Source organism: Sorex fumeus, unplaced genomic scaffold (assembly GCF_029834395.1).
Source record: "Sorex fumeus unplaced genomic scaffold, SorFum_2.1 ptg000048l, whole genome shotgun sequence".
NCBI classification, from domain to species: domain Eukaryota; kingdom Metazoa; phylum Chordata; class Mammalia; order Eulipotyphla; family Soricidae; genus Sorex; species Sorex fumeus.
This window is the reverse complement of record NW_026606105.1, coordinates 14493439-14520113: the sequence shown is the minus strand read 5'-3', so window position 1 is coordinate 14520113 and position 26675 is coordinate 14493439. Positions and strand designations below refer to the sequence as shown.

Below are 26675 nucleotides of genomic sequence, written 5' to 3'. Positions count from 1 at the left end.
TCCTTCTTAAATGAAGATGCCATAAGGAGCCAGGGCAGAGGCTCACTGACATTTTGTTTGTTTGGGGAGCAGGCACTACTCATGACAGTGCTCAGGAACTATGGGAGACCGGTGAGAAAACCCAGGGCTCCCACATGCTCCAGCCCGATGAGCCATCTTCCTGGCCCAGTGTAAGCCTTGTAGAACACCAACATAATGCTGGCCCCTTCAGCTTTGAAATGATCAGGAAGAGGTTCTCAGGGATCCTCCTAAAACTAGAACAGAGCTCCAGGGGCTTGCCTGCCTGGGTCAAGTGCAATGGGAGAAGCACCACGCAGGGCCACAGAATATTAAAGCACGATTCATCAGGATCGTGATTGGCTAAAATCATGCTATCTTTTTTTTTTTTTAAAAAAAAAATCAAGTAACAATACATAACACAGTACAAATTCAGGAACAAGAGAACCAAAAGGATAAGGATTTTCTCCTTGCCCCTGCTTTCTGCGTCCTCTGGCAGAGAAGCGAGGTGTTGGAAAGAGCAAGAGCTTATGGAATGTGGGAAAGTGCTCAGCACTGGAGTGGACAGGGAGGGCTCCGCAGATGACCCACCACTATGGACAGAGCACTCTTGGGTGGGATTCCCTGGGTCCTCTTGGGGGCAGACGGTCTTGGGATGACCTCAATTTATGGTGGCGGGGCATTACAGTGCCGTTTCTGCCAGTGTGCCTCCAGAGTCCCATTTATTCTCTAGCTGACTTAAGAGGAGACAAATAGCCTGTAATCAAGCCACCCACGAAATCCCCATGAACTGGCTGTTGGCGTTTTAGGTAAGGCTTCCTGTCAACAAGAAGCTGCAGTTAAATTTTGGGGGTAAGAAGCTAAAGATTTGGGGCCATGACTGCGGAGACTCGGTGCCCATAGCTCAGCGTGTTTCAAGGGTCAACGGTACACCTAGAGGTGCGGCAGTTGGGATGTGATGGAAAGAAAGCAGGGCAGGGTACAGAGGTGGCCACAAGTCCTGGATGCATGGAGAATGGCCCGGGGAGACAGAAGAGCACGTGTTCTCAGGATGGTCAAAGGAAGGAGGGTAAGGAGGGTCCAAAGAGAGTGTGGAGGGTCAGAGAAGTAGGAAAGACGCTTCCCTTGCATGCAGCTGACCTGGGTTTGATCCCTGGCATTATGTATGGTCCCCAGAGCCCACCAAAAGGGATCTCTGAGCACAGCGCCAGAAATAAGTCCTGAGCACAGCTGGGTATGGAAAAAAGCAAACAAACAAGACCACTAAAGAGAATGCAGAGATACTTCCTGTTAGGCACTGAGAAACACTTGGGAGTCCAACAGATGTCAAAGCATTTAGTAGGGTGGCTCTGATGGTCTTGGCATAGCAGATGCAAGAGCGGAGAGGATGGGGGTAGGAGGGCTATGGAAGAGGCAGGCAGAAAGTCAAGCAGAGGAGAACACAAGGAACAGAGTCACACAAAGACACCGGGAGAAAGTGTAAGATGGCGGACACCGGGGATGGCGGGTCCTCCACATGCAGGCAGGAGGATGGTTGCTGTGGGAAGGAACAGGGAAGCTGGTGGAAGGCACCAGCTTGGGAAGGGGGAAGATGGTGCAGGTTGTTTGGGTTGGTGAGTCTGGGATGGAAGCTTCCTAGGAGAAGTCCTAGGCTTAGGAGGTCCAAGATCAATCTTTGAGGTCAAAGATAAATAGACTGAGATTTCCAAGCTCGCTCAGAATAAGACTGGGCCTCCTCCCCCCAGATCCCCAGTTTTCCAGTAGTTTGGCAGTCACACCCACAAACTGCACCTGGCGCCATACAACCTCATCAATGGCCAAGTTCCAGAGACTATGAAATAAAGCTCCCAGAAGAGAGCAACACAGAACATTCTGGAGCGCATGACCTCTCATTCTCTAGCCCACTGATGTAACACTTTTCTCTTATGGTGGTGGGATTGGTGTTTGAATATTATCTGTGATGAACTATTGTGAACAACTTTATAAAAATAAAATATATTAAAAAAAGATGAATAGAAATATTTGTGAATAGAAATGTTTAGGCAATACAGAGGGGGAGGACAAAGAAGAGAGATTACTGACTTATAGGCTCCAAAGAGGGAGAGTGTATTCTGAAACACCCCCGGGCAGATATTACAAAAAGCGGCACCTGTAACACACCCAAGAGGAAGAGACAGAAAGCGAGCAACCGTAAGAAGGGTCGGAACTGTGACACAAGGAGGTGGACACAGAGAGCACAGAGGCGGTTGGGATCAGCTGGGAGAATGTTGTCTGCTAAAGATACCACACACGGAAGCCTCTCTCAAACCTACCAGGCCTAGTAGCTCTGTTATTTGTTGAAAAAAAAAATTGTATTATTTTTTAAAATTAAAAATTTTTTTTTTTTTGCTTTTTGGGTCACACCCAGCAATGCTCAGGGGTCACTCCTGGCTTTGCACTCGGGAATTACTCCTGGCGGTGTTCAGGGGACTACATGGGATGCTGGGAATCAAACCCGGGTTGGCCATGTGAAAGGCAAACCGCCCTACTCGCTGTGTCATCACTCCAGCCCCCTGAAAAACATTTTAAAGCAGAAAACCACCCCTGGTGTGAGAATGAGAGGTGGGCTGGGCAGTCTTCTGGTATTGTAGCATCTCCTTTGTCCCGAAGCCCGTATGTAGGGCCTAAGCCAACGCTATAAACGGAAGGTGCTTTGAGGCCAGCCAGAGAGCCAACTGCACTGCCACCTTCCCTGCTAAGCCCAGGTAGAAGCAGGGGCTCAGAGCAGTTCCATTCTGAGGAAGCCCACCCATGGGCGTTTAGCTACCAAAGGTGATCTTGTGATGATACGTGTGGGGGCATGCACAGGGTTCCCTGTCGTACCTGGGGGGAGCTTGAATGTCATCTCTGCGTGGCCGAGACCATGTGACCCTATCTTACTCCAAGGCAGTGGTCGGGGACCCACCTGTCTCTTTACAAGGGTTTCCACATGGCCCACAGGAGTGACTGCCAAGCCTCCTTATTTCTTGGGAGTCCCAATGAGCCAATCTTATTACTCTTTTTCTGTTCCCTACAAGCTAAAAAAAAGGAGGCTGGTGGAAGGCACCAGCTTGGGGAGGGGGAAGATGGTGCAGGTTGTTTCGGTTAGTGATGTTTTCCCAGCCCCTGATCACGTCTCTCATTCCTGGAGAGAGTAAAGGGAGTGAGAGTTGGGTTCCGGCTGGTCTGATGTGCACTGGGCCAGCCCAAGTTAGAGAGCCGAGAAAGAGACACTTTCAAACCAATGTAGAGCGGAGAAGAAATAGCCACACCACAAACCGCCTTGTCCGGGCAACTAACATGGGGCAGGGACATGGGACAGGCCAAAAATCCTCTAGGGCCTGACTGTAAGCATGCTGGCAGACTGTTCGGCCATTCCCCCCGCACCCCCCCCCCCCTTCCACGGGGCTGGCAGGGCTGGTACCCAAACATCTCACTCTGTCACAGACATGAAAAAAACAGGAAGTTGCACCATTTTTCTTTTTTCCTTTCACTTTTGAGCCACACCCATTAGTGGTTGGGGAGCCCTTTGTGGTGCCAAAGATTTGAACCAGGGTCGACCACATAAAAGGCAAGCGCCCCAAGCTCTGAATTGTCTCTCCAGCCCTTACCTCTGGTCCCACTTTTCATTTTTGTTATTGTTTTGTTTTTTTGGGTCACACCCAGCGATGCTCAGGGGTTACTCCTGGCTCTGTACTCAGGAATTACTCCTGGCGGTGCTTGGGGGACCATATGGGATGCCGGGGATCGAACCTGGGATGGCAGTATGCAAGGCAAACACCTTTACTGTACTGTCTCTCCTGCCCCAGCCGCACTTTTCAAGCGTCCAACAAATCAGCAGTCCGGTCTGTGTTACTGCTCCATCACCATGGTGCAGTCGCTCAGGCCAGGCCCAGATGTCGGGGTTGGAGGGGTCTCTGGCTGGGGTGCTCGGAGGCTGGTGGCATCTGTGTCAGGAGTGCTCACCTTCTAGGCTCTCAGGGTTGGGTCTGGAAACGGCCTCGCCTTTGGGCCACATCACCACCCCGCATAAATTTAACAGTGCATAAATTGGCCTGAAAATTCCCTGAAGAATCAGGGAGAAGATTTGCAAGTTATAAAAAATCGCTTCCTTCATTTAAGGAGCTGCTCACACTTAATGTGAAGGGAGAAATTCCTTGCCCGGCTCATCATTCACGTTTTTTTTGGCGGGGTGGGCGGGGCGAGGTGGGGGTGATGCCAGCCTTGCTCTCTGCCCAATCTCCTTCCCAGGACTAAGGCTGTCCCACCTGGGCACCCCAGAGAGCAGGGAACTCCGTGTGTCCTTCCCATTTATTACAATTTTTTCACCGTTTTCCTCCAATGTTTTGGTTCTATGTAATCTAGTCAATGGATCTGTGAATTACAGCTTTAAAAGTTTTTTTTTTTTTTTTTTGCTTTTTGAGTCACACCCAGCGATACACAGGAGTTACTCCTGGCTCGGCACTCAAGAATTACTCCTGCAGGTGCTTGGGGGACCATATGGGATGCTGGGAATAGAACCTGGGTTGACCGAGTGCAAGGCAAATGCCCTACCTGCTGTGCTATCACTCCAGTCCCTTAAAAGAAATGAAAAACATTGTTTTTTGGAGAGGCCCATATGCTTCGAGCTGCATATCAGCCCCTGGCTGTCTCAAGATAGTTGAGAGAAGATGATGAAAACCCTGCTGGCTGAACAAACACCACGTAGGGAATAAAAAGTTAAAGTTGACAATACCCAAAAGGAAAGAGTGAGCAAAAGGGAAAGCCCTGCCACAGAGGCGGGGTGGGATGGGGGGGATGGGAGGGCTACTGAGATCATTGGTGGTGGAAGGCACTGGTGGAGGGATGGGTACTCGATCATTGTATAATTGAAACCCAAGCACGAAAGTTTGTAAGTCTACAACTGTACCTCATGGTGTTTCACTAAAAAAAAAAAAACAAACAAACATGATGGCCCAACTGCAAAAAAGTTAAAGTTGTTCCCTTTTCCTTTCTCCCCATCCCCTTCCCCCGCCCACACCCCTCTCAAGGCACTACCCATGGCTTAACCAGCCTCTCCCAGAGATTTCAAAAGACTGAATCAAGGGCTGGAAGGGACAGTACTGCAGAGTGGGTAGGTAGGGAACTTGCCTTGCATGCAGCCGAGCCAGGTTCAACCCACACCAGGTAGTGTTCAGAGCTTACTCCTGGCTCTGTGCTCAGGGATTCCTACTGGCAGGGCTCAGGAGACTATCTGTGATACCAGGGACGGAACCCAAGTTGGCTACGTGCAAGGCAAATGCCTTACCCACTGTACTATGTCTCCAGCTCCAACCTAAAATTTTATTAAGGAGACAGCAAGTGAGAGGATATGGGAGCTGGGAAGAGGGACAGGCAGTATTCAACCCAGAAAGAGGAGATTCTGTGAAGTAAAAAGAAGGAATCAAGAAATTCTAGATACTGGGGCTGAACAGATAGTACAGTGGGGAAGGCATTTCCCTTGCCCGCAGCTGATCCAGGCTCTACCCCGGCACTCCTAGAGACCCCTGACACCACCAGGAGTGATTCGAGTGCAGAGCCAGAAGTAACCCGAGCATTGTTGGGTGTGGACCCCCAAACCAAACCAAACAAGAAATTCTAGATGCCATATTTCACTGCATAACGACAACATCTACTTTCCCCGATAATTCTGGCAAATAAAGAAAAGCAGGCAGCTTCAAAGAATGGCTGTAACCTGGTACTTTTGCAAAAATTAAAGGTGGGTGTGGATGTAAAATTTGCAGCGATTATGCGCTGAAATGCGGTATGAGGAAGACAAGGTAAGCTCCTACTCCAGCTGGGGTGAGCTAATGCCCAGCTTTTTAATCTCTAGGTTGTAGGCTAAAACAGTTGTATTAAGCTAAATCTACTACTTATTATTGTCAGTAAACTTTCGATTTGTGAACCTGCGTTACACACCTGGAGCTCTGTGATAATTTCCCTGGTGAAAAGTGATGGCGAGTGGGCCATGCACAGGCAGCCCTGAGCTGCCATTCTCTGCTCTCAGCATCTGCCCATTCTCCCATCTGAGGGACACTCTCTTCCTCCAGCTAGGGAGGACATGCGAGTCCCCTTTTCTCTGCCTGGATGCTGTTCCACATCATCTCTGACAAACGCTCTGTGTAATATTCAAATGAAGCTACGAGTAATTAACTGTTTATACAACTTGCTGCAAGAACAGACACAACACGAACACACTGCGGCTCGAGTTCCTGATAAGCGCTCAGTAAAGAAATAGCCTATTAAGAAAAATGAAAATCTATTACCATGGTAATATTTCTCCTATCATATCCGATTGAGAGGGGGTTGGGGGGGTTGTCAAAAAGCAACTCTCAGCAAAAAAAAAGGGTTGGAATTAGAGACTTCTAGGATGACAGACGTTGAGGTGACTCATTTGGAATCTGGGATTGAGCTTTCTCGGATGTGACTCTCTAAATCCAAGGGGCGCCCACCAACCCCCCTCGCCCTCCCCCCCCCCCCCCAACTCCTCACTCATCCTCTGAAAACGTGACATTATGAGGGGACACCCATGGCTCTCTGGTGGGACTTGATGACAAAGGAGTCTTTAAACCTGATGCAAACATACTCCCATAATCTTTACAAATAGTGATCCTTATGGATGGATCCGTGCTCCAGAAGGGGTCGAGGTAGGTCAGAGCACAGTGCCAGGGGAACAGGAGCAATGAACCAAGAGAGGGTCTCTCCTCTTCCCCCCCTCTCCCTCCTTCCCTTTCTCTCTCACTCCCTCCGCCTCCACAATCCCCCCATCTTACAGGCACTTCACTGTACACTACAGTTCCAAAGAGTGCACCTCACTGAGGGGTTCCAGCCCACTTTCCAAATCACCTTCCTGCTTGTCCCCGAGTCTGGGTGAAGAACCACTTCCTTGGACTTGGTCTGCTTCTGTCTCTGCCAGATGGCGCTGAGGCCAGAGAGGGTCAGGGAAGACTGGCCAGGCTCCAGGGAAGGTGAAGGTTTCTCACACAGAAATCTTCCAGCCCTTGGTCTCTGGAGCTGTGTTTCTCCAAGGCATGTCCACAGGTCTATCCGGGGCCGTGGCCAAAAGCTCTGGAAGCTCAGCCCTTCTGTGTCAGGCGCCCCAGAGATGGGACTGGGTTGGGGTCGTGGAAATGAAGGACAGGTGATTCTGAGGCTCGGTCATCATGGGGAAGGGAGACTACAGGGTGAGTACAGTGGATTAGACATCATAAGGGGACTACTCTGATGTGGAAGGGGAACTCTAGACTGAGGCTAGCATACTCGGAGAGCCATGTGTTCCATGCGGAAAGATGGAACCAAGCCCCATGACTTCCAACAGCCTATGAAACTGTGGTGTCACTTGCATGTCACATAAAGTTGCCTGAAAACCAAGTGACGAGACAGAGCTTGCTCTGGCCACCAGTGCTTCTTGCGAGAATGAGGATCTGTTCTCATGACTGAAACGAACGGAGAAGCATCTAAGCCCTGGTCAGGCACAGAGCTCGGTCACAGGGGAGGAAGGGCACCGCCTTCCACATTTGGGCAGGGTCTGCCAGGCTAGAGGCCCCCATGTGCACTAGCCTCTAGGGTGTTACATCCCAACAGTAGGAACTGGGCGCACTGGCCTGGGACCCAGCGCCTTGGCCGTAGCGTCAGCCTTTTTCATCTGGGTTCGAATTCCAACTCCTAGGTGAACGTGCTGAATCTCACAAGGGGCCTTGCAGCAGATCTTCAGGTGTGTGTGTTCGTGTGACATCCAAGAGGATTGTTTATGTGGCAAGGGTCCCCCTGGAAACTGGAACCGATGGCCTGGACTCTACCTTCCAACACTAGGTCTAAGCAGACCCTTCTTTGCCTTGGGCACTGACCACACTGTCCCTCCCTGGGCATCTCTGAACTGACTTACTGCTCTTTTGTCACAATCCCTCACTGCCTGTACAGTACCTGGCCCAGGGGGAGAGAGCACGGAGCTGTACTGAGGGGCCCATCAGCCTGTGCTGGGAGACAGAGCCGAAGTCATCTGCCAGTGGCCCCAATGATGATGACACAGCTGTTTGTCACCTGGCTGACAGCGTAGCAGCTGGGAAGCAAGGTCTCCCTACCCCATTCATTCGAACCCCGCCCCAGCCACCTTGGGGGCACCAGGGTCTAAGCATCAGGGAGAGGGAGCTCCAGCATGGCACATGCCAACCTCTGAGAGGCAAAGGCCCACATGCTGGAGAGAAGCCCAAACCAGGGTGACTGCTTGCACCTAAGAGGCCCTGTGTCTAAATTCCAGGGTGCTCAGCGGGTTTCTTACTCTTATACAGGAAACAAAACTCGTCCAAGGGCTCACTTTATCATCTAGTTTGAATCCTTAATTGAAACCCTCTGCTCCCCCCACCCCCCAAAAAACCCCAAACAAACATGCACACAGAAAACAAAGAAAGAGAGCCACCAAGACAAGAAAAGAACTGCAACAAGCAGGCTGGAAAAAAGGAAGCAGAATACTTAGAATCACCGCACTCCACCCATGCACCAAGATTCTGCAAGTAAATTAAGGGACAGAGGGGTACCCCAAGGCGAAGTAGCAATGCAGACCTGGGGAAAAGCCCTTTCTGCAATCCCTCCTCCTACCCCCGCAGTGCTGGAGAGACAGTACAGGGGGTAAGATATCTGCCTTACACGCAGTCAAACTGGTGCCTGTTTGATCCCTGGAACCACATGTGCTCCCCTCTAAGCACTGCCAGGCGCGATCCCTGAGCACCACTGGGTCGGGTGGGGGGGGGGGGCCCAGTTCCAAATTAAAAATATAAAATATTACTCAGACAGTTTGGTCTATCACTGGGCAAAAACTATTGATTTCTGTCTTCCATAGTCTTCTGTAAAGTAGGTGAATCAAGACTGGATGGGAATCAGGTTTGAATGGTAAGAACAGGTAATTCAATCTCGGGGAGTTTATATGAAGTTACAAGGCTAAGCTGATATGAGAAATAAAAGACCAAGAAGTCTTATCAGCTGATGTCCTCCAGCCTCTTTTGGAGGCTGTATCTCACAGAGCTCAGCCAATAGCTTTTATGTCTTAGAAAATAATAATTATGGCAATTTAATAACTCTTCACCCTCACAAAGAAACCCATAACTTAATATACTGGAAGTAACTGTCTCAATGGCTCATGTCAACCCAGGAGGAATTGTTTAAGAAGAGCCAAAGAAAGATTGATGTGAGTAAGTGGATGAATCAGAAAGGAGACGTAAGGTGGAGGGATATCCGGAAATTTTCCGATCAGTAAAATCTATTAGTCTACAGAACAGTGCCCCCAGGGAACCCATGAGAGCTCAACCTTATGAGTCATTTAAAAGCCGAATGGATCTGGCCACTACCGTTAATCCAAAGGGAAAACAATTGCCCAAAGCCGGAAATGGATAGTATGAACTTAATGGGTTGTTGTCCTGTTTGCTATCTTCCATGTGTAACATGTCCAGGTAGTTATTCAGCCTCAATGAGGAACAAAAGAAGGTGGGGAGGGGCTGACCAATGAGGAACTGTGACTATGGAAGGGGAGGATTAAGGTCTCTTCTGCATATTAGGGGGTGAACTGGGGATCATCAGGCAAGACTGACGTTGCAAGAAATGAAAAGCAAAGCGGAGGAAAAGCAACACCCCCTGAAATACCAACAGAAACCGTTTGCCTTATGGGCACCATCTTAAGATGGGGCAGAGCACTTCCCTTGGGGTTGGGGTGAAGATGAGGAAAAGAGGAAAAGAATTTGTTACAAAACCAAAAAAAAAAAAAAAAAAGAACTTGTTGCTAAATCTGATCATCAATTTCACCACTTGCTTTTCATTTCCCTTTATTGCCTCATTTTTTTTTTTTACATCATGGATAAGGTATGTGTCTTTTCAGTAAGCATACCCACTCAAAAACCCAAATGCGACTTCATTTATTTTAAAATGTTCTGTACACAGGGCAAGGTGCCTCTTGGTCTCCTTGTTCAATTTTCCATCACGGCTTCCCTGGGTTTCAGTTCTCTCAGCTGGAAAATGGTGAAAATAAAACCATCTCTATTTACATCTCAGGTTGTCATAAAAACAAAACAAAACAAACAAACAAACAGGCAGGAGAATGGCGGTGCAATCACCTTGACAGCAGAAGGGCCTCAGACACACGCCATGGAACCCGTGCTTGGCGGGCTGCCCATTTCAGTGTGGCTCCCGTGAGAACACTGGGCGGGGAGATGCACTCTGTGGATCACCTGGGGTTCTATACTCCTGAGTAATCGAACGCAAGAGTTGGAATCACTGGCAGTATTAGGATGCTTTACATCTGCTACTTAGTTTACTTCAGCACGAAATCATACAGCTGAGGAAAGAAGGACTTCATGTAAATGGAATCCTCACCACAACACTGGGCCTAGCATGAGTCCAATTTGCTGGTGAGAAAAGCCAAAGTCAGAGCAGAGTGGAGGATGGGGTTGAAGACGAGTCGTTCTGTCCAGCTGGAACGCTCAAGGGCACCAGGTGGCATGTTTAACTTGGCCATGAGTGTGATTCTACACACATATGCCCTGGATCCCATGGGGGGGGGGGGGGGAACGGGGACTCTGTGCAGACCACTCATCACAACCCAGATGGGCAGGATGGAATCAGTGCTCAGACCTCCTTGCAGGTGCCACTTCAGTAATACACCATACCGCCCCGTGGACACTGCCAGTTTGTCCGACAGCAGTGGTGAAACATACACCAGGCCTTGGACCCATTCCTTGCACAGATTATCCCACCTCCACCCCTCCACGGGGCACTGACACCAAGCTCAAAAAATCTACAGGTCAACCGTAAAGTCCCAGGTGTATCAGTTACTACTGACACTGAAGGCTGGAGTTAGTTAGGAACCTACAGGAGGCCATTTTTTTGGACAAATCAAATGTACAAACAGCATAAGCAACACTCCAACCAAAGACCTTTAAAGGAGAATAGACTGGCAGGCTACGAGGAATTCTACAAGTGTCTGCACAAGAGGAGGAAAGAGCCCCGAGTCACTAGGTTTATAACAACAAGACAGGCTTTTAATAAATCTTGACTATATATTTTTTCATGTAACACTGCTCTTATTTTCAGATCCACACTCCCACCAGACCCTTGCAGAACACAAAATCTTTACACAAAGACACGCCATGCCACTCAAATACTAGATTTAGTTGGGCAAGAAGGTCAACTCAAGAAGAGTTTGTGAGCCAAAATAGGTAAAGAAACAAACCTGATAACCTCTCAGTACCTGTACTGCAAACCATAATGCCCAACAGGAGAGAGAGAGAGAGAAAGAAGAGGAGTGTAGAGTGTGGGGTGGCAGGAGGGAAACTGGGGATATTGGTGGTGGGAAATGTACACTGATGGAGGAATGGGTGTTGGAACATGATATCACTGAGACCTTACCACGGTCAGCTTTGTAATTGTGTATCTCACAGTGATTCAAAAAAGTTTGCCAGCCAAAATAGTCAAAGTTTCTGACCATCTCTGTCTCCCATAACAACCTATATCCAACGGTTTAATCAGTTAAATGAGAGACTATGTGAACTAGTAGAATTGATCACTTGCTCCAGGTGTTATCATTATCTTCCTGACTGTATTAATTGGAGAAAAGACACATCCGGTGAACACCGTATTATGTTGGATCTGAGGGATCAAGAGAAAAAGATGGCCATGATCTAATGAAGGAAGGAAAAGGTTCTCCAAGCTCTGGCCTTCCTCGCCTGCCTGACACACAGGGGCCCACCAGCCAGTAGGAATTGGCTCAATGGGAGGGTTTGATTTGCATTTCTTTTTTCTATCTTTTGTTCTTTTAGACCCTGGGCTCCCTGCAGGATCCCTGCTGCTTACAGATCAGAGGCTGGGGCCTTTAACTGGTATCTTTGCTCTAGGCTAGTTTGGAAGATTGAAATGGTGGGTGGGTGGAAGGGTGAACTGCAAGGAACCCTCTGGAGAATTCCGCCCCTACGCCCTGGTGATAACACAGATCTTGTGGAGCAGAGGACAAATCTTCTGAGCAATTGGAGAAAGTCAGACTTGCAGTGAGCTACTTTTTCTCCCTTGTCAGGTATGCAATCACACCGGAGGGGAACGTGGGCTTTTCCGCCCATGACCTGGATGAAGCCGTTTGCTCTAAATGAGGATGGCGCTCTGGGTTTAGAAAGCTTTGTCCCCTCAGGTGAGTTTGGCCAGTGCTGGCTCCCACACTCACCTGCTGCTTGGCATGATTGACACAGCGCATGTACTGGCTGGCCAGAGCAGAGCAGTTGAGGGTCTGCTTGGAGTTCTGGCGGTAGCACTGGAGGATCTGGGCCTGCAGATCGGTACAGATGGGATGAGTCTCAAAGCGCCTGAAAAGAAAAACACAGTCACTAAGACACATGGCAGAGTAAAGATCAAGGCTAAAGAATATATAGAATGCTAAATCAGGACAGGCATGTTTAAAAAGTAGGGGTGGTGGTGGGGAGAGTGTTGGGTAAGTTTCTCTAACCTTTAAAGACCAAAATTATTCCTGTGATACAAATGCAGACAACGAAAGTACTTTCCATAACGTTACTTCGACTAACTGATACCACCATGGGCTTTCCATGAAAAAATGACATAACTACATGTCTCTCCAGGTTCTGGAATGCTGTCCCTGCTACATCCAAACCCAGACTGTGGGGATGGTATAGCACCCTTCAGTCTCGGCAGATCTACCGGAACTTGTGACTGATTCCTCTCTCTCCTGCTCCCACATTTTGTGGATCACAACGTTCAAGAGTGTGTGTTTGCTCTTCTTTCTCTAGACTTAGAGTGATTACGATTGATCCCTAAACACTGATACCCAGGATTCCAAACAATGACCTCCTAACGGGAGTTTAGGGCCTATCTCTGAGCTTGTGCTTCATACTTTTGTGCGTTCCAGAAAAAGGTTCTTCCTGGAGGTTCTCACTCATCAGTCTGTGACCGCTCTTCTTACTGCTTCCCAATAAAATACAAGATCAGCAGGCAGATTCTCTTGGTTCAGGTCTTGGCTTCACTTCCTGAGCCCTGCACATTGCTGCACTGAGACCGAACTACCACCAGGCATTGGGTCTGACATGTCCCGACACATCTTATGTTGCTCACGAGTTTGGGAGTGTTCTGTCCTTACATGGCCACTCGTTCCTACATTACTGGGAAAACACTGACTTCTCTTAATGAACTTTCTGGCATTTACTCCCCTTCCAGAGCTTGCATCCCTTCTGATGGGACCCCCCCCATTGATGCTGTAGTCAATTTTCTACACTTCTTTAATTTTATACTTCATGTCCTGTGAAAACTAGAGCAGAGGTTCCCAAATTTACTGGCCTATGGCCTCCTTTACAGGGGCAGGGTGGTGTGAAAAATCACTCAGTATCCTCCTGGATATCTATCTTCTTCAACAGAGAACAGAGCAAGTTCTCTGATTATACCCAAGCCCAAAACTTGCTCCACTATGGCTTAGTCCAGTGCACCCCTACCTTGGGTAAAAGAAACCTACCTTGGGGGTGGTACTGCCTACTTTGGGAAAGTGCAATTTACTAGAAAACAAATCCCAAGTAGTAAGGACTGTGTCCTATTCGTTGTAACCTCTAAGAGAAGTGACACAACAGATTGTGAATATAAATAAGTGGAGGAAAAAAAAAATGAAATCCCCCCAGACTAAAACTTTGCTAATTATACATACGAATCTCTGATTTTTAGTTACACTGCATTCATTGACTCTGAGGTAGCAAACACAAAAGCTTCCAAAAGCTTATTATATACACTTGAAAAAGGATAAGAAAATAAACCAAAGGAATTACGCAAACAAAAAATAAAATATTTCTGTTAAGCCAGCAGAGGAGCTCGGATTTACGAACTAAACACACAACAGTAAAAAAACAGATGTTATCACTTTTAATTTAGAAATTCATACATTGTTTTCTAAACTAGTTTTCTTTAATACAAATGGCTTTCAGTTGTTCATCAGTTTAAAAAATATTTAAATTTGTTATTTCCATGGTAATCTTGAAGTAGCATTATTTAAATTTAATGGGTTCTACAAAACCCCCAGAGAACATGAGAGGAATATTTTTTATCAATAAGGGAACCCTGGGTGACAATTTGTCTCCTCATTACTGTTATCCAACACACTAAGCTAATATATATTTTGCCAAAAGAAACCTGAAATGCAAACCATTTTACTGGCCCCTCCAGGAATTTACTTCCCACTGTCTTCTAAAAGAAAAGAGACACAGAAGAAGAAAAAAAAATCCACAAATTTTGCATAATGCTGCTCTTACTTTTTCATTTATCACTTTATTGCTTGAACAAATACCTAAAGAACATTTTTTTTTTTATCCAATCCCAAGAGCTATATTCTCTTTAAGATTCTGAAGTTCGGATGTCTGAGAATTCTTCTGGACATAGATTTCCTTAATCCCCTACCATGAACATCGGCATCTAAAAGGAGTCAGCTGTGTTTCTGAGACAAGAAGCACACACTATGAGCCAACCCATTACCTGCAAGACGCACACCTGGGTAAATATTGAATAACAGGCGATTCAGCCCCAGGATGGCTGAGCCTAGTAAATACAGGACTATGTCTTGAACAGTTCTCGGAAAAGTAGGGTCATCCCCTAGCCTGGTGCTGAGAACAATCACCCTTTCAATAGATCTTAGATATTAAAGCGGGGAAAAGAAAGGGGAATGAAGACTGGAACGATCCTTGTCCTTGCCCATTAAAACAGAAAAAATTGTGTTAAAAAAAAAGGCTTCCACATGCTGAGTATCAAACCAAAAATTTTTTACTTCCCTTAAAGAAGAAAGAAAAGACTTGTCACAATGGGATAACTCATTGAGAACTACCGGCGCCTTAGAATGAGGCAAATTACACTGCATATAAGCATTTACCCTGAGTCTAGATATTAGTCATGCAAGTCCATGAGTTATTGATGATTTGAAATGTGTCAAAATATACTTTTATCACCACAAATCAATACTACTTACTTCTAGGGCTCTTGATTTCCTGTCTGGGAATCTGTTCTATGCTTATCCATGAGTGTGTGTGTGAGTATGTGTGTGTGTTTGTGTGGTGGGCAGACACCTTCTGAAATTCTTTTTGTATACACTTTAACCTGTATTGATGATCAGCCGGTAAAGAGGGTGAAAGAGAGGTGGAAATCAACCTAATTGTGCCCCAGTTCCTGGAGCAGACTCGGGCACATTTTTCCTGGATTAATCTGTGAGGGGGAAGCTCTGTGTATTGATCCGCAATGCTTGTTAGTCTGCCCTAATGCACTGTTTTCACTTTGGGAGAAGGCTAAATGAGATTACTGTCTACCATTAGAAGGCCATAAAACACTAGGCGTAGCACCTTCCATTCAGGAAAAGGGTTTGAGACATTTCCAATATGCATTATGGTAAACCCTTTGCACAGCCATTGGGTCGACCATTGATTTTCATTGACTGCTTTCATTCTTGCGGATGGCAAAGAACCACTCTCAGGCAGAAATCACAAAAGGCAGAATTCTCAGGATAACTACAGGAAAATCAAAGCGTCGCTGCAAGAGACATTGAAACAATCTGATGTCTTTGTATGGAGGGAGGATTTGAAAAGAGAAACGCTGAAGGACAGATGGTAAGAGAAAGATGAAACAGAAATCTGGATAAGTAGGAACAATAATGAACAAGTGAGAGAGAACAGTTATCCTAAAAGGAACTGGCGTATACTGGGGATCTAGGGGAGCGGTAGAGGCACATTTCCCCAACATAGACTCAGTAACACCGAGAACATGAGCTCTAAGCTGCAACCCCTGAAATTTTGTAATGTGCCCCTTAAGTTAAGCTGTCAGGGATGGAGTGGGGATGGGGGTGGGGAAGGAATACAGGAACACTGGTGGAAGGAAATTGATACAGGTGGTAGGATTGGTTTGAAACACGACAAGCCTAGAACACAACTACCAATAACTTTGTAAATCACAGTTCTTAATTAAAAAAAAAAAGGAACTGATGGAAGAAGTTGATGCTTAACGAAATACACTGGAAGAGAAGTGACACCATTATTTGAAGTTGCTGCGGATGCTGGAGGGCTCCTGTTACTTGTACCTTTTCCTTTCACCACTTTCCATAACTGTTGACTCTGTTCCCTGCCTCTTCCCTCACCCCACAGCCCTCCCTTTGCCCTTCCCAGTGCTACCTCACAGCCTACAGCACCACCAAGGGCCCTGGGGTGCAGTTCACAGTGCTCCAGGGCAGAACTACACATGCAAAGATTAGAGAAGAAAATCAAAAGCAGCATTCCAGACCTGTTTTCTGTAGCCATTAAATATTGTTAGAGAGAAAAAAAATCCCTCAATACAGAGAAAAGAATGGCCTTGTGATAGATGGTGGTGAATGAAAAGAAGTAAAACGCATAAAATGTGTGGCAGGTGGATGGAAACTAGAGTTTTTTTTTGTGGGGGGGAGGAAGATTTTTGGCCATATCTGATGGTGCTCAGGGGGCCATAAGCGGGGCCTGGGATTGAATCTATGCTTCATAGCTGCGTGCAAGACAAGTGCCCTTATCCCTCTGGCCTGAAAGCCAGATTTTTGATGGTGATCACATCAAAAATGAAGGAGTGTATATATAGATGCTGAGTTGTAATGCTGTACACCTGGAACTTACATAATGTGATAAAACAATAGAACTTCAGTAAAAAGAAAAAAATATACTGCTAGTGTTTAAGAGTTTTTTAATGAATAATTTAATTAAGAAATTTAATGTTTATAAGGCAGCTAAGAAAATATATCCAAGCAGCAAGTAGTAGTAATACTGGGAGATTCAAGAAGCAGAAAATCATAAAGATTCACATTATGGCTGCTCCTAATTCTTCAGTGCTTAATTGGTGAACACAATTTATCTCTTTCCTTGGGATAGCTTCTGATCAGCTGAATTAGTCAAATAAAATTGAAAACGTTTTGGAGAGAATCAAGCTGGAAGCTGAGCAGTCAGAATCCTCCCGTCTTTATACTCTCTAATATGGGGCTGGAGCGATAGATAGTACAGTGGGAAGGGCACTTGCCTTGCATGTGGCTGACCTAGGTTTGATCTCTGCCATCCCATACGGTTCCCGGTGCCCTGGCAGGAGTAAGTCTTGAGCACGATCAAGTGTGGCCCCCAAACCAAAAACTCCCCATACACCCCAGAAATAGTAAAAAAGGGCTCTAATACATCTACGCTCAGAGATCTGACTCAGAGCTAACTCTCTACTTTAATGTCATAGCAGGTTCTTTGATGTGGGCCTGAGCTTCCATTTCGAGAAAACTACCCACCCATCATCTCTTTAGTTCTGCTAATAGAAATGGCAGGGATAATGAGGCAACTTCAGAGAAGGGGGAAAAAAAGATGGCGACAATTCTCTTTGTACCACTCACCACTCAGAGGGCTAACACAGCGTGCCATGATGATGAGCAGCCACAATTCCTAATGATCCCAGGAACGCAAACGCTCATTCATTATGAGGGCAGGTACACAGGATAATTTTCTGTGTGCAGTTCAGTACGAAGAGAGGAGCGGGAGGAGAGAAGGGAAGGGCGGACTGGTGGATGGGAGGATGCAAGGAAGGAAAGATAGGCTGAATGGCTGATACTGACATGGAAATTCAGATTGTGAACAGGCTCTGACCGCATCTTTCATGGGTGCTGATGGTCTCAGAAAATAGTACTGACATCCAAAGCAGGAACGGAACGTAGAAGGAGAAGGTGAAACCTTAGGTTTAAGCCCTATGGCACAAAGCAAATGCTCTGATTCATTCTACATCAAACACTTCATTCCACATTAAGTCCAGTGGCCTGGATTTCTGTTTTCCTTTACAATGTGAACTACACTACCAAGTAGATTGCCCATATTTAAAAATATGTAACAATTTACTCAATTCTCTTATTATTTATAATAAAATGACCATAAAATGCCAATATAAAGGAAGAAAGTATTTCAAGCGCATTCATTATCTTCTGTGAATGACTTTTTTCATTTCACTTTAAATTTTAATATCCCAATATTAGTTTTCAAAACAAAATATAAATAGGCTCTTTCTAACAATGCAGAATCTGAAAAACAACTCAATTGCAAGCTTTCCTGACTTTCTAATAACCACTAACCCTCTTTATTAATGATGTTTCTATCTGGTTAGTAATCAAATTTCTACAATTACAGTGTGGTGGCCAAACATCTCCAGAAGTTGCCTGCATCCTTTGTTTCAAATTGTCTTCATAGACACTTTGCCATGAAATCTTTTTTTTTTAATTTTTATTAGTGAAACACCATGAGGTACAGCTGTAGACTTACAAATTTTTGTGCTTGGGTTTCACTTACAAATGATCGAGTACCCATCCCTCCACCAGTGCCCATTCTCCACCACCACTCATCCCAGTATCCCTCCCACCCCCCATCCCCCCATTCCACCCTACCTCTGTGCCAGGGCATTCCCTTTTGTTCTCTCTCTCCTTTTGGGTGCTGTGGTTTGCACTGAGTGGCAATCGTGTTTGGTCTATGGTCTACTTTCAGCATGCATCTCCCATCCTGGGAGGATCCTCCCAACACCTTTATTTGGTGCTCCCTTCTCTATCTGAGCTGCCTTTTCCCCTAGCGCATGTGGTTGGCCTCCAAGCCATGGAGTGAACCTCTTAGTACTTATCTTGGCTATTCTTGGGTATTAGTCTCCTATTTTGTTACTTTATGTTCCCCAGATGAATGCAATCTTTCTATGTCTGTCCCTCTCTTTCTGACTCATTTCGCTTAGCATGATACTTTCCATGTAGTATCACTTGTATGTAAATTTCATGACTTCATCTTTTCTAAGAGCTACATAGTACTCCATTGTGTAGATGTACCAAAGTTTCTTTAACCAGTCATCTGTTCTCGGGCACTCAGGTTTTCTCCAGATTCTGGCTACTGTAAACAGTGCTGCAATGAACAAACAAGTGCAGATGTCACTTTGACTATACTTTTTTTGCCATGAAATCTTAAGAGATAAAATAAAAAGTAGAAGATTTTCCTTCATCTTTACTTACTGAAAAGATAGCTTTTGATGGTAGTACCTACCATCCCAAGACTACCTGTGTCCCCCATCAAATTACTGGCCAAGACATGAACAGAAACTTGCTCAAGGAAGATATACGGATTGCAAAAAAATTGTTCTATTTCATGTATCATCTGAGAAAAAGCAAATCAAACCAACAATGAAATATCTCATACCAGAGAGACTGGCACACATCACAAAGCACACACACACACACACACACACACAAATCCAATGCTGACATGGATGTAGGAAAAAAGAGACCCTCAGTCACTAACAGTGGGGATGTTTACTGGCCCTACTTTTTTAGAAAACAATACGGATACTATTCAAACAATCTTGGAATTGAACTTTCACATGTCCCAGCAATTTCAATTCTGGGCATCTACCCCAAGGGTCCCCAAAAATCAATGTAGAAAAGACATCTGTACTCCTGCAAATGTCTATAGTGATTGCAACAATATTCATAATAATAGCCCAAATCTGGAAGCAACCCAAGTGTTCAAGGTCAGATGATTGGATAAAGAAACTGTGGTACTCATACACAACAAAATACTACTCAGATATATATATATATATATATATATATATATATATATATATATGAAATCACGAAATTTGCTGCCACATGGGTAGAGCTGAAAAATGTCATGCTGAGTGAAGTGAGTAAAAAAGGAGAGTGAGTGACACAGAATGATGTCTTTCATAGGTGGGAGATGAAGAAACAGAAGAGGGGAATGATAAATGCCCACAGGCAACAGAAACCGAGAACCTCTCTTCATAGGACACTTACCACGGGGTGGGGTGGATGGGTGAGGGGTCCTTATACAATGATGCAGGAAAGTTGACACCTTAGTGCTGAAATAGTTTGTGTAAGAAATCACACCAAGGACAGTTTGTAAACCACAGTGCCCAAAATTAAAAAAAAAAAAATTTAAAGGGCCACCTGTGCGTGCGTGTGTGTGTGTGTGTGGGGGGGGGGGGGGTAGAGAGAAAGAGAGAGAGAGAGAGAGTTGTGCTATTTATACAGAGGCGTGCAAGCTTAAACTCACAACAGGAGGGTTAGAGAATCATAGAACCATAGTCACTCTAGCAGGAGTCTGCACTCATGAAAGGAACTATCTTCTGCTATAACTCAAAAAAAAAAAAAACCCAACCAAAAAAAAAAAAAAGACTGTTCCTGTTTGGAAATTAACAAGAACCCATTCCTGTTTGGAAATCAATTCCATGGGGGACCTACATAGGCTAAGGGGACAGTTGAATATTGGTAAAAAAATTATTTTTCCCCATAAAATTTCTTTAAGCAATGCTTTGACAAGCAATAGTCAGTTGAAAGGATTTGTGAAGTGAGGCATCTGGTATAAGGCAGGGAAAAAAACAATCAGTTGGCTAATTTTCACTTTCAACCAAATCCAGATCCTGGTCTCCTTGACAGAGTTGGGCTGTGTTCAGCAAGGCTTCTATCTATAAAAAGGGAGATACAATAATTCTTTCTAACATAAAAAAATCTGGAATAAGAGGTAATGATTATAGAGAGTTTGGGGACACAGAACGTAATTGATGTCAAGATTAACTCAACCTGAAAGGACCCCAAACCGACTTGCAGATTACACTTGCTTCAGGACGACCAGTACTTGTGTGATGTTATTTCCTCAAGCTCATTAGGCAAACTTCCACAGCTAACATATTGCACTTTAGTCTGGGCGAGCCTTAATTTAGTAAGGTAGAAATCACATCTTTCCCTTTCTTAACAATGCTTCGAATGTTGTTATTACTTAATAAATGTCAAGTGGCAATGCTGTAAAACAGGCCTGGAGCGGGTTAACGATCCAGCGCTTTGCTTCAACAGTGTCTGAGCAGACAACTGAGAGGATACCAAGCATCCCAGGTAGAAACATCACCTCCTGCCATGCATTGAGCAGGAACAAAATCAAATCACGGTTCACAAAAATGGTGCATGGTTGTAAGAATGGAAAGATCTGGAGAACCATTTTCTGTCTGCTCAAAAGAACTACAAGTCGTGGAATGAAGAAATGTCCTGAGCTGAATCTTAAGTATGAATTTCCAAAGGACACATCAAGTTGTGAATGAGACCAGGTAATCTTGCTGCACAGCAAATGATCTGTCCTAAAACTACTATTATTATTGCTGCTGCTGCTGCGTTACTGAAAAGCACATTAACTCATCAGCTTGAAAAAAAATCAGACAACTCAGAAAAGGTTCATCTTGTACACAATGGATCTCTTTTCCTTTAAATATGTATTTCCACATAAAATAGATCTAACTTATCCAGATACAAATGACAAGTAATTTTATCCCTTGCATGTGTGAGTTATTTCCATTTCTCTGACCTTGTTACCTTAGGATGTTCACTAAACAATTAAGTTGCAGACATTTATTAAGCATTAATTACAGGCCATCTCCCATGAGAAGGGCTGGGTCTGTCATGACCCTTGCCCAACAGCCTAGTGGGGGCAGAGGGGGTGAACACATGGTATTATAATGAGATCTGGAGGGTCCCATTGGAAACAGAGTACCCAGCAGAGATCTGGTTTTGGATGTGACATAAATGGAATGCACGGAGCTCCAGGCCAAAGGACATCTGCCATTAGTGAACAGAGTGAGAACTGACCTCAGGATTCTATTGAAGTCACTTCTCAGTCAGCAGGACAATATGTCTAGTGTGTGTAGACCACAGGGACAGATTTAAGAGTTGGGAGGAGAGAACTCTACTGTCCTGGAGGAAACGAAGACACCCATAACCGAGTGATTCCCAACCTTCTAAATGCTTGCCTTTTCTTGGGAGAAATATAATGCCGGTGTTTGTGACATTTGCTAACACAGGTTTGATTTTGAGATATGGGGTTTGCAAGGATTATGAGTCTAAAATTCTGAGCCAATGAGGAAAGCCACAAGGTACTAAGGGCAAACCAAAGTTGACACACGCTCCTGGATATTCAGTCTCGGTAGGAAGGTTCTAGATGTATCTTATAATGGATGCCAAATGGACTCGTCAACCTTCACTGTTCCCCTGGTGAGTAATTTATTCCTTTACCTGGTCATGTTTTACTAGCACTTCTGTTTTACCATCAAGGACAATGAAATACTACCAAATCTATGATAATAAAATATAGATTCAGAGTTCTGAAATGTGCAAGTAAACTTACATGAGCTATCAGACATTATCTATAGGCTATATTAAAAGAATCTCTGTGGTACCATTGTTTCTATAAAAACTCATTTGGGAGCATCAAGTATCTGCAGAGGGGAAAGAAGTTCAGTATAAACTGAAGAAAAAAAAAAACTCCAGATTACAACCAGAGTCAGGAATTTCAATCGGCCAGTTTGGAAGGTCAGAGAATGGCCAGGCAGTGGGCTGGACAGAGGCCAGAACCCCAGGGGTCTGTGGAGTGGAAATCATAGGCGAGACAACAGGCCTGTGGTGACAGCAACGTAGTGTTAGGTGATTTCCTCAAAAAAAATCCCCCAATCCTTCAGAGGATCTTAGATGCTCGCATCACACAGACCGCTAAAGCAGAGCTTGGGGGATCACCCTACCGATTGGGTCACAACAAAGAAACCAGTTTTGCCTGGTCCTGGATCAATGACCAATGATGTTGAGGGAGGAAGGAAATGGGATAAGAAGCAGAAAGACACTGGAAAGAGAATTCTAACTCTACCAGCGTTATCAGGGAGTCCTGGAGGAGGAGGAGGCAAGGTAAGGTAGCACGACCAGCTGGGTTCAGAGGGAAAGAGGGCTGGGGAGGACTGGCTAAGCACACAAACAGGCACAGGGGGATGAACAGGGAGAAGGCGGAACTGCCTATTCTCAGCTAGAGAGTTGAACCAGAGGGTGGCATTTGTGTTCAAAGTCCAATTTCACTTGAGGCTCTGGTAGGGGCAAAATCCCCTCATCACTCATGAAGCCAGTGGACAGTACTCAAGTTCAGAAGCAAAAGAATAGAAGGAGGCCAGGTGGCCGACGGAGAGAGGGAACAGGCTCCCTCACCTGGGTGACTCGGAAGCAATTGTAACAGAGGATACTTGCATGGAACCTATGACCCATGGATCCCATTGAACAGAACAGGACCTCCCTGGAGTAATCCTGCGGAGCTGGGGGAAATACTCATTCCATTGCCTCTGGTGCATCCAACTTAAAGATGACAACAGTATGGACTCACGGCCACCTCCAGTTAAGCAGAAGGGTCCCAGCAGCCTGTGCAACAATATGGCTATGCACACATACTCATGTTCTGCTCCTATTTTTAGGCACCTAAAATGTTTCCTAAAGAATTACCCTTTGGGATAAATTTCGTATGCCCCTTCGCAGTGGCGGAGTGACTTGGGGGGTGGGGGTGGGTGGTGAGAAGGTGGTGAAATTCCATTTGAGTCACCCAAGCATTAAAAATACACCCGCTACCCCTCCCTCCTTCCCTGCTGTGATCAAATTTGAGAGTGCTTTTAATACTAAGCTAAGTCAAGAACAGCTTAATTTAAAAAGTTTCAAAACTGTCACAGATCTCAATGAGGACTGTGACACCTCCTAAAAAACTAGGTTAAGACCAAATTGGAAGCGGGTAGGGAAGCGTGTGTGTGGCATTACTTGGGTGATACGCTTTTCTCCACTCCTGTTTGAAAGCAAGATCTGACTACCCGATTCTCCCAACGCGCCTGGCTCCCTCAACCGAAAGAATTGCAAATGCATTCATTTTAGAGACAAGTGAAGGGGAGGGGGTGGGTGGGTGTGTGGGGGGAAGGCAACAAAAAATAAAACAACAAAACACACCCATGCGGATTTGCTAAGTATCGGGGTGCGAAGTGGGATGTGAGTGAAGCCTTTTGTCTGCTTTCCATCTGCCTCTCGGATCTTGAAGGCCCAGGCCCTGTTCCTGGAAGGGGAAGATGCCCACAGGAGTGCACTGGGTTCTATTAGTCAACCTCCAGGGTTGTGGGTTAGCCAGTCAGAAAAATGCCATGTGTGCCTCATGGTGGCAGCCAGCTATGCTTGTGTGGAGGGAGCACTGGTCCTGGCTGCAGAAACAAGAGGAGCAAGAGCATTGGCATTCATTGGCATTCGGGCCACTGGCCACACAAGGCAACCTAGCTGTCAAGGAAATACTCCAATCACGTTGGGGGGGCGGGGACTGGGAGGAATGATCACTTCCGGCAGAGAGAATGTCTGGGGATAATGGAGGTGAGGAAGTGGCACTGAAACACCACTGATGGAAGCATGGGACTGTAGAGCAGAAGACACAGGAGTTGGGGGGGGGAGGGGGAGGCTCTGTGTGATTGGGCCCCAGGAATGGCTGGAGACTCAAGACGTAGGAGAAGCTTGTAGTGGGGCTGGGAGGGGGACCATCTTTGCACAGGGGCGCTACTTAGCTTGGAGCATGTAGGCCTGTCAAGTCCCTTACCCTCTTGGAGATCAGAGGGATGCAGTGGACAGGTGTCTTGGTAAGGCTGATTCAATGTGGATAAAGGGCTGGGTGGGATTGGCACTAGAGTTATGGGTCACACAAGGAAACCTAGCTGTCAAGGAGACATTCCAACCAACTCCAACCACCCAGGGGGGATGGAGCGGGGTGGGGAAGGGGGAAGTGATCACTTCCGACAGGGAGGATGTCTGGGGATGATGGAGGAGAGGAAGCGGCATTGAGACACCACTTATGGAAGCATGGGACTGTAAGACAGAGTCTTGAGGATGAGAGGGCAGCAGAGCAGCACCCAGATCCAAAAACCAGTCAGGACGGAGGCCCCGAAAAGCAAAGATGGAAGGAAGCAGAGGGGCAACAGATGGAGGTGAAAAAGGGCAAAGAGGGGTGATGGGGGGAATGAAAACGCAACATTGATGTCAGGAGAACCATTGATGCTACTCACTCCACACCACCACACCCATGGAGCTGGTACTCAGCCCAGGGAACAGGACTCCCTTGACCGAGGGAGAACCTCCTGAGAGTACGCAGAGGAGATACAAAAGATGGCTGAGTACTGGGGTCCAGTGCCGCCATGCCCTCGCCATGGAGCAGTAGTGGATGAGAGCAATGGAAAGAACGCCGCCACAGGCAAAGAACCGAGGGTGGAAAGAATCACTGCGCGCAACATGGAGGCAGGGAAAGCAGCGTCTTAGAAAGAGAAGCCTATCATAAGATATAGGCACTTGTTAAAAGGCCGTGAAATTTGATCCCCAGCAATTGGGAGAAATGATTTGAGTACAGTGCATAAGGCCAAAGCCAGATGGCAGGAAATTGGTAAATAAGAAAATGGGACAGTAAAGAAAGGGAGACGGAGATTAAGTTGATTCAATATCCTTCATGGAGTATCTATCATATAGCAGGCACTGTGTGTGTGTGTGTGTGTGTGTGTGTGTGTGTGTGTGTGTATGGAGGGAGGGAGGGGGAGAGAGAGAGGAAGCAAGAGTGAGTGAGAGAGAGAGAGGCCCATTTAATAAGAGCTGTTTTAATGGGGTACATCTGGAAATGGAAAACATACCAAGAGGGAGGATTGAATCTGTCTCAAGATGATGGAAAAGGGTCTATGATAAGACTAAAACATTTCAGTAAGGTCTTGACAAACTGGAAGGGCGTCGGCTCAGGAAGATGGCTGGAAAGGGACCAGAAAGGCAGGGAGGCAGGCAGGGAGGGAAAAGAAGAGCCTGCAGGGAGAGGGGCGTCCTCACTAGATATCTTTAAAGTTCCATATGGAAATGAATGCAGCGCTCCGAATGCCAAATGCCAAAACACTCCTAGCCAGGACCCGCTCCACAGTCACACTGGAATCCCAGTAATGAGCAAAGGTGTTAGGCAAATAGGTAATGAGCAAAGGTGTTGGGTAAACAGGGATGGTTGTGTGAAGAGAAAGAAAAAAGGAGGGAGGAGGGAAGCATGTTCTACGTTCTTTTCAAGGAAACTAGGAGGCACATGGTCCACGCACACACAGTATGATTGTGTAGAAACACTCAGCGAGACCACAGGAAAGGCTGAGCCAAGGGAGGATGTTGGAACCAGCCGGCGGGAGACTCCAGAGCCAGTAGGGACCAGAATGGTCGTAGGATGGCCCTGATGAGGTAGGATGCAGGGCCTGAGGTAGGGGCGTCTTCTAGAGGGACTGTGGAGGCTTGACCACAGGAGGTGTGGAGGGTTATTCGGCAACACAGCACTGGAGCTGCTTAGTATTGGGCAGGAAGTGAGAGAAGCCCTTTCTGGAAGCCCCCACCCAGTCAGTCAGTCAGTCAGTCAGTCAGTCAGTCAGTCAGTCAGTCTGTGGACCACAAAGGTGAGCGCAACGAAGAACAGGGCAGTTATACAAGTGTTCAAGATTTTGTCCTCACACTTGCCAGGGATGTCCTGGACTTTCAACCTGAGCCCCACTCCCCGACTCCCCACCCACCTTCCTGGCTCTTCAAAATAGACTTACACTGAGATGACTGGTTAATGGTTGATGAGCAAATGGAGAAAGCTGGATATGAAAGACCCATGGAACACAGGAGCTCAAGGATGTTGGTCAACTCAACTAGTTCTGCAAAAAGCTCACAGCTGACTCAAGTTCAAGGTCAAGTCATGGATCTGCTGAAAATGTCTGAAAACCACACCTGGGAACAGCACTTGCTTCTG

At 46.1% G+C, this 26675-nt stretch overlaps 1 protein-coding gene across 1 annotated transcript in view; it reads right to left on the bottom strand.

The window, feature by feature from the left end:
• CHCHD3 (coiled-coil-helix-coiled-coil-helix domain containing 3) overlaps window positions 1-26675 on the bottom strand; it is a 313138-nt gene that overhangs the window by 2342 nt on the left and 284121 nt on the right. The window contains exon 7 of the mRNA XM_056123987.1: window positions 12230-12368. Within this exon, the coding sequence (XP_055979962.1) occupies window positions 12230-12368 (139 nt within the window). The remainder of the gene's footprint in view (window positions 1-12229; window positions 12369-26675) is intronic.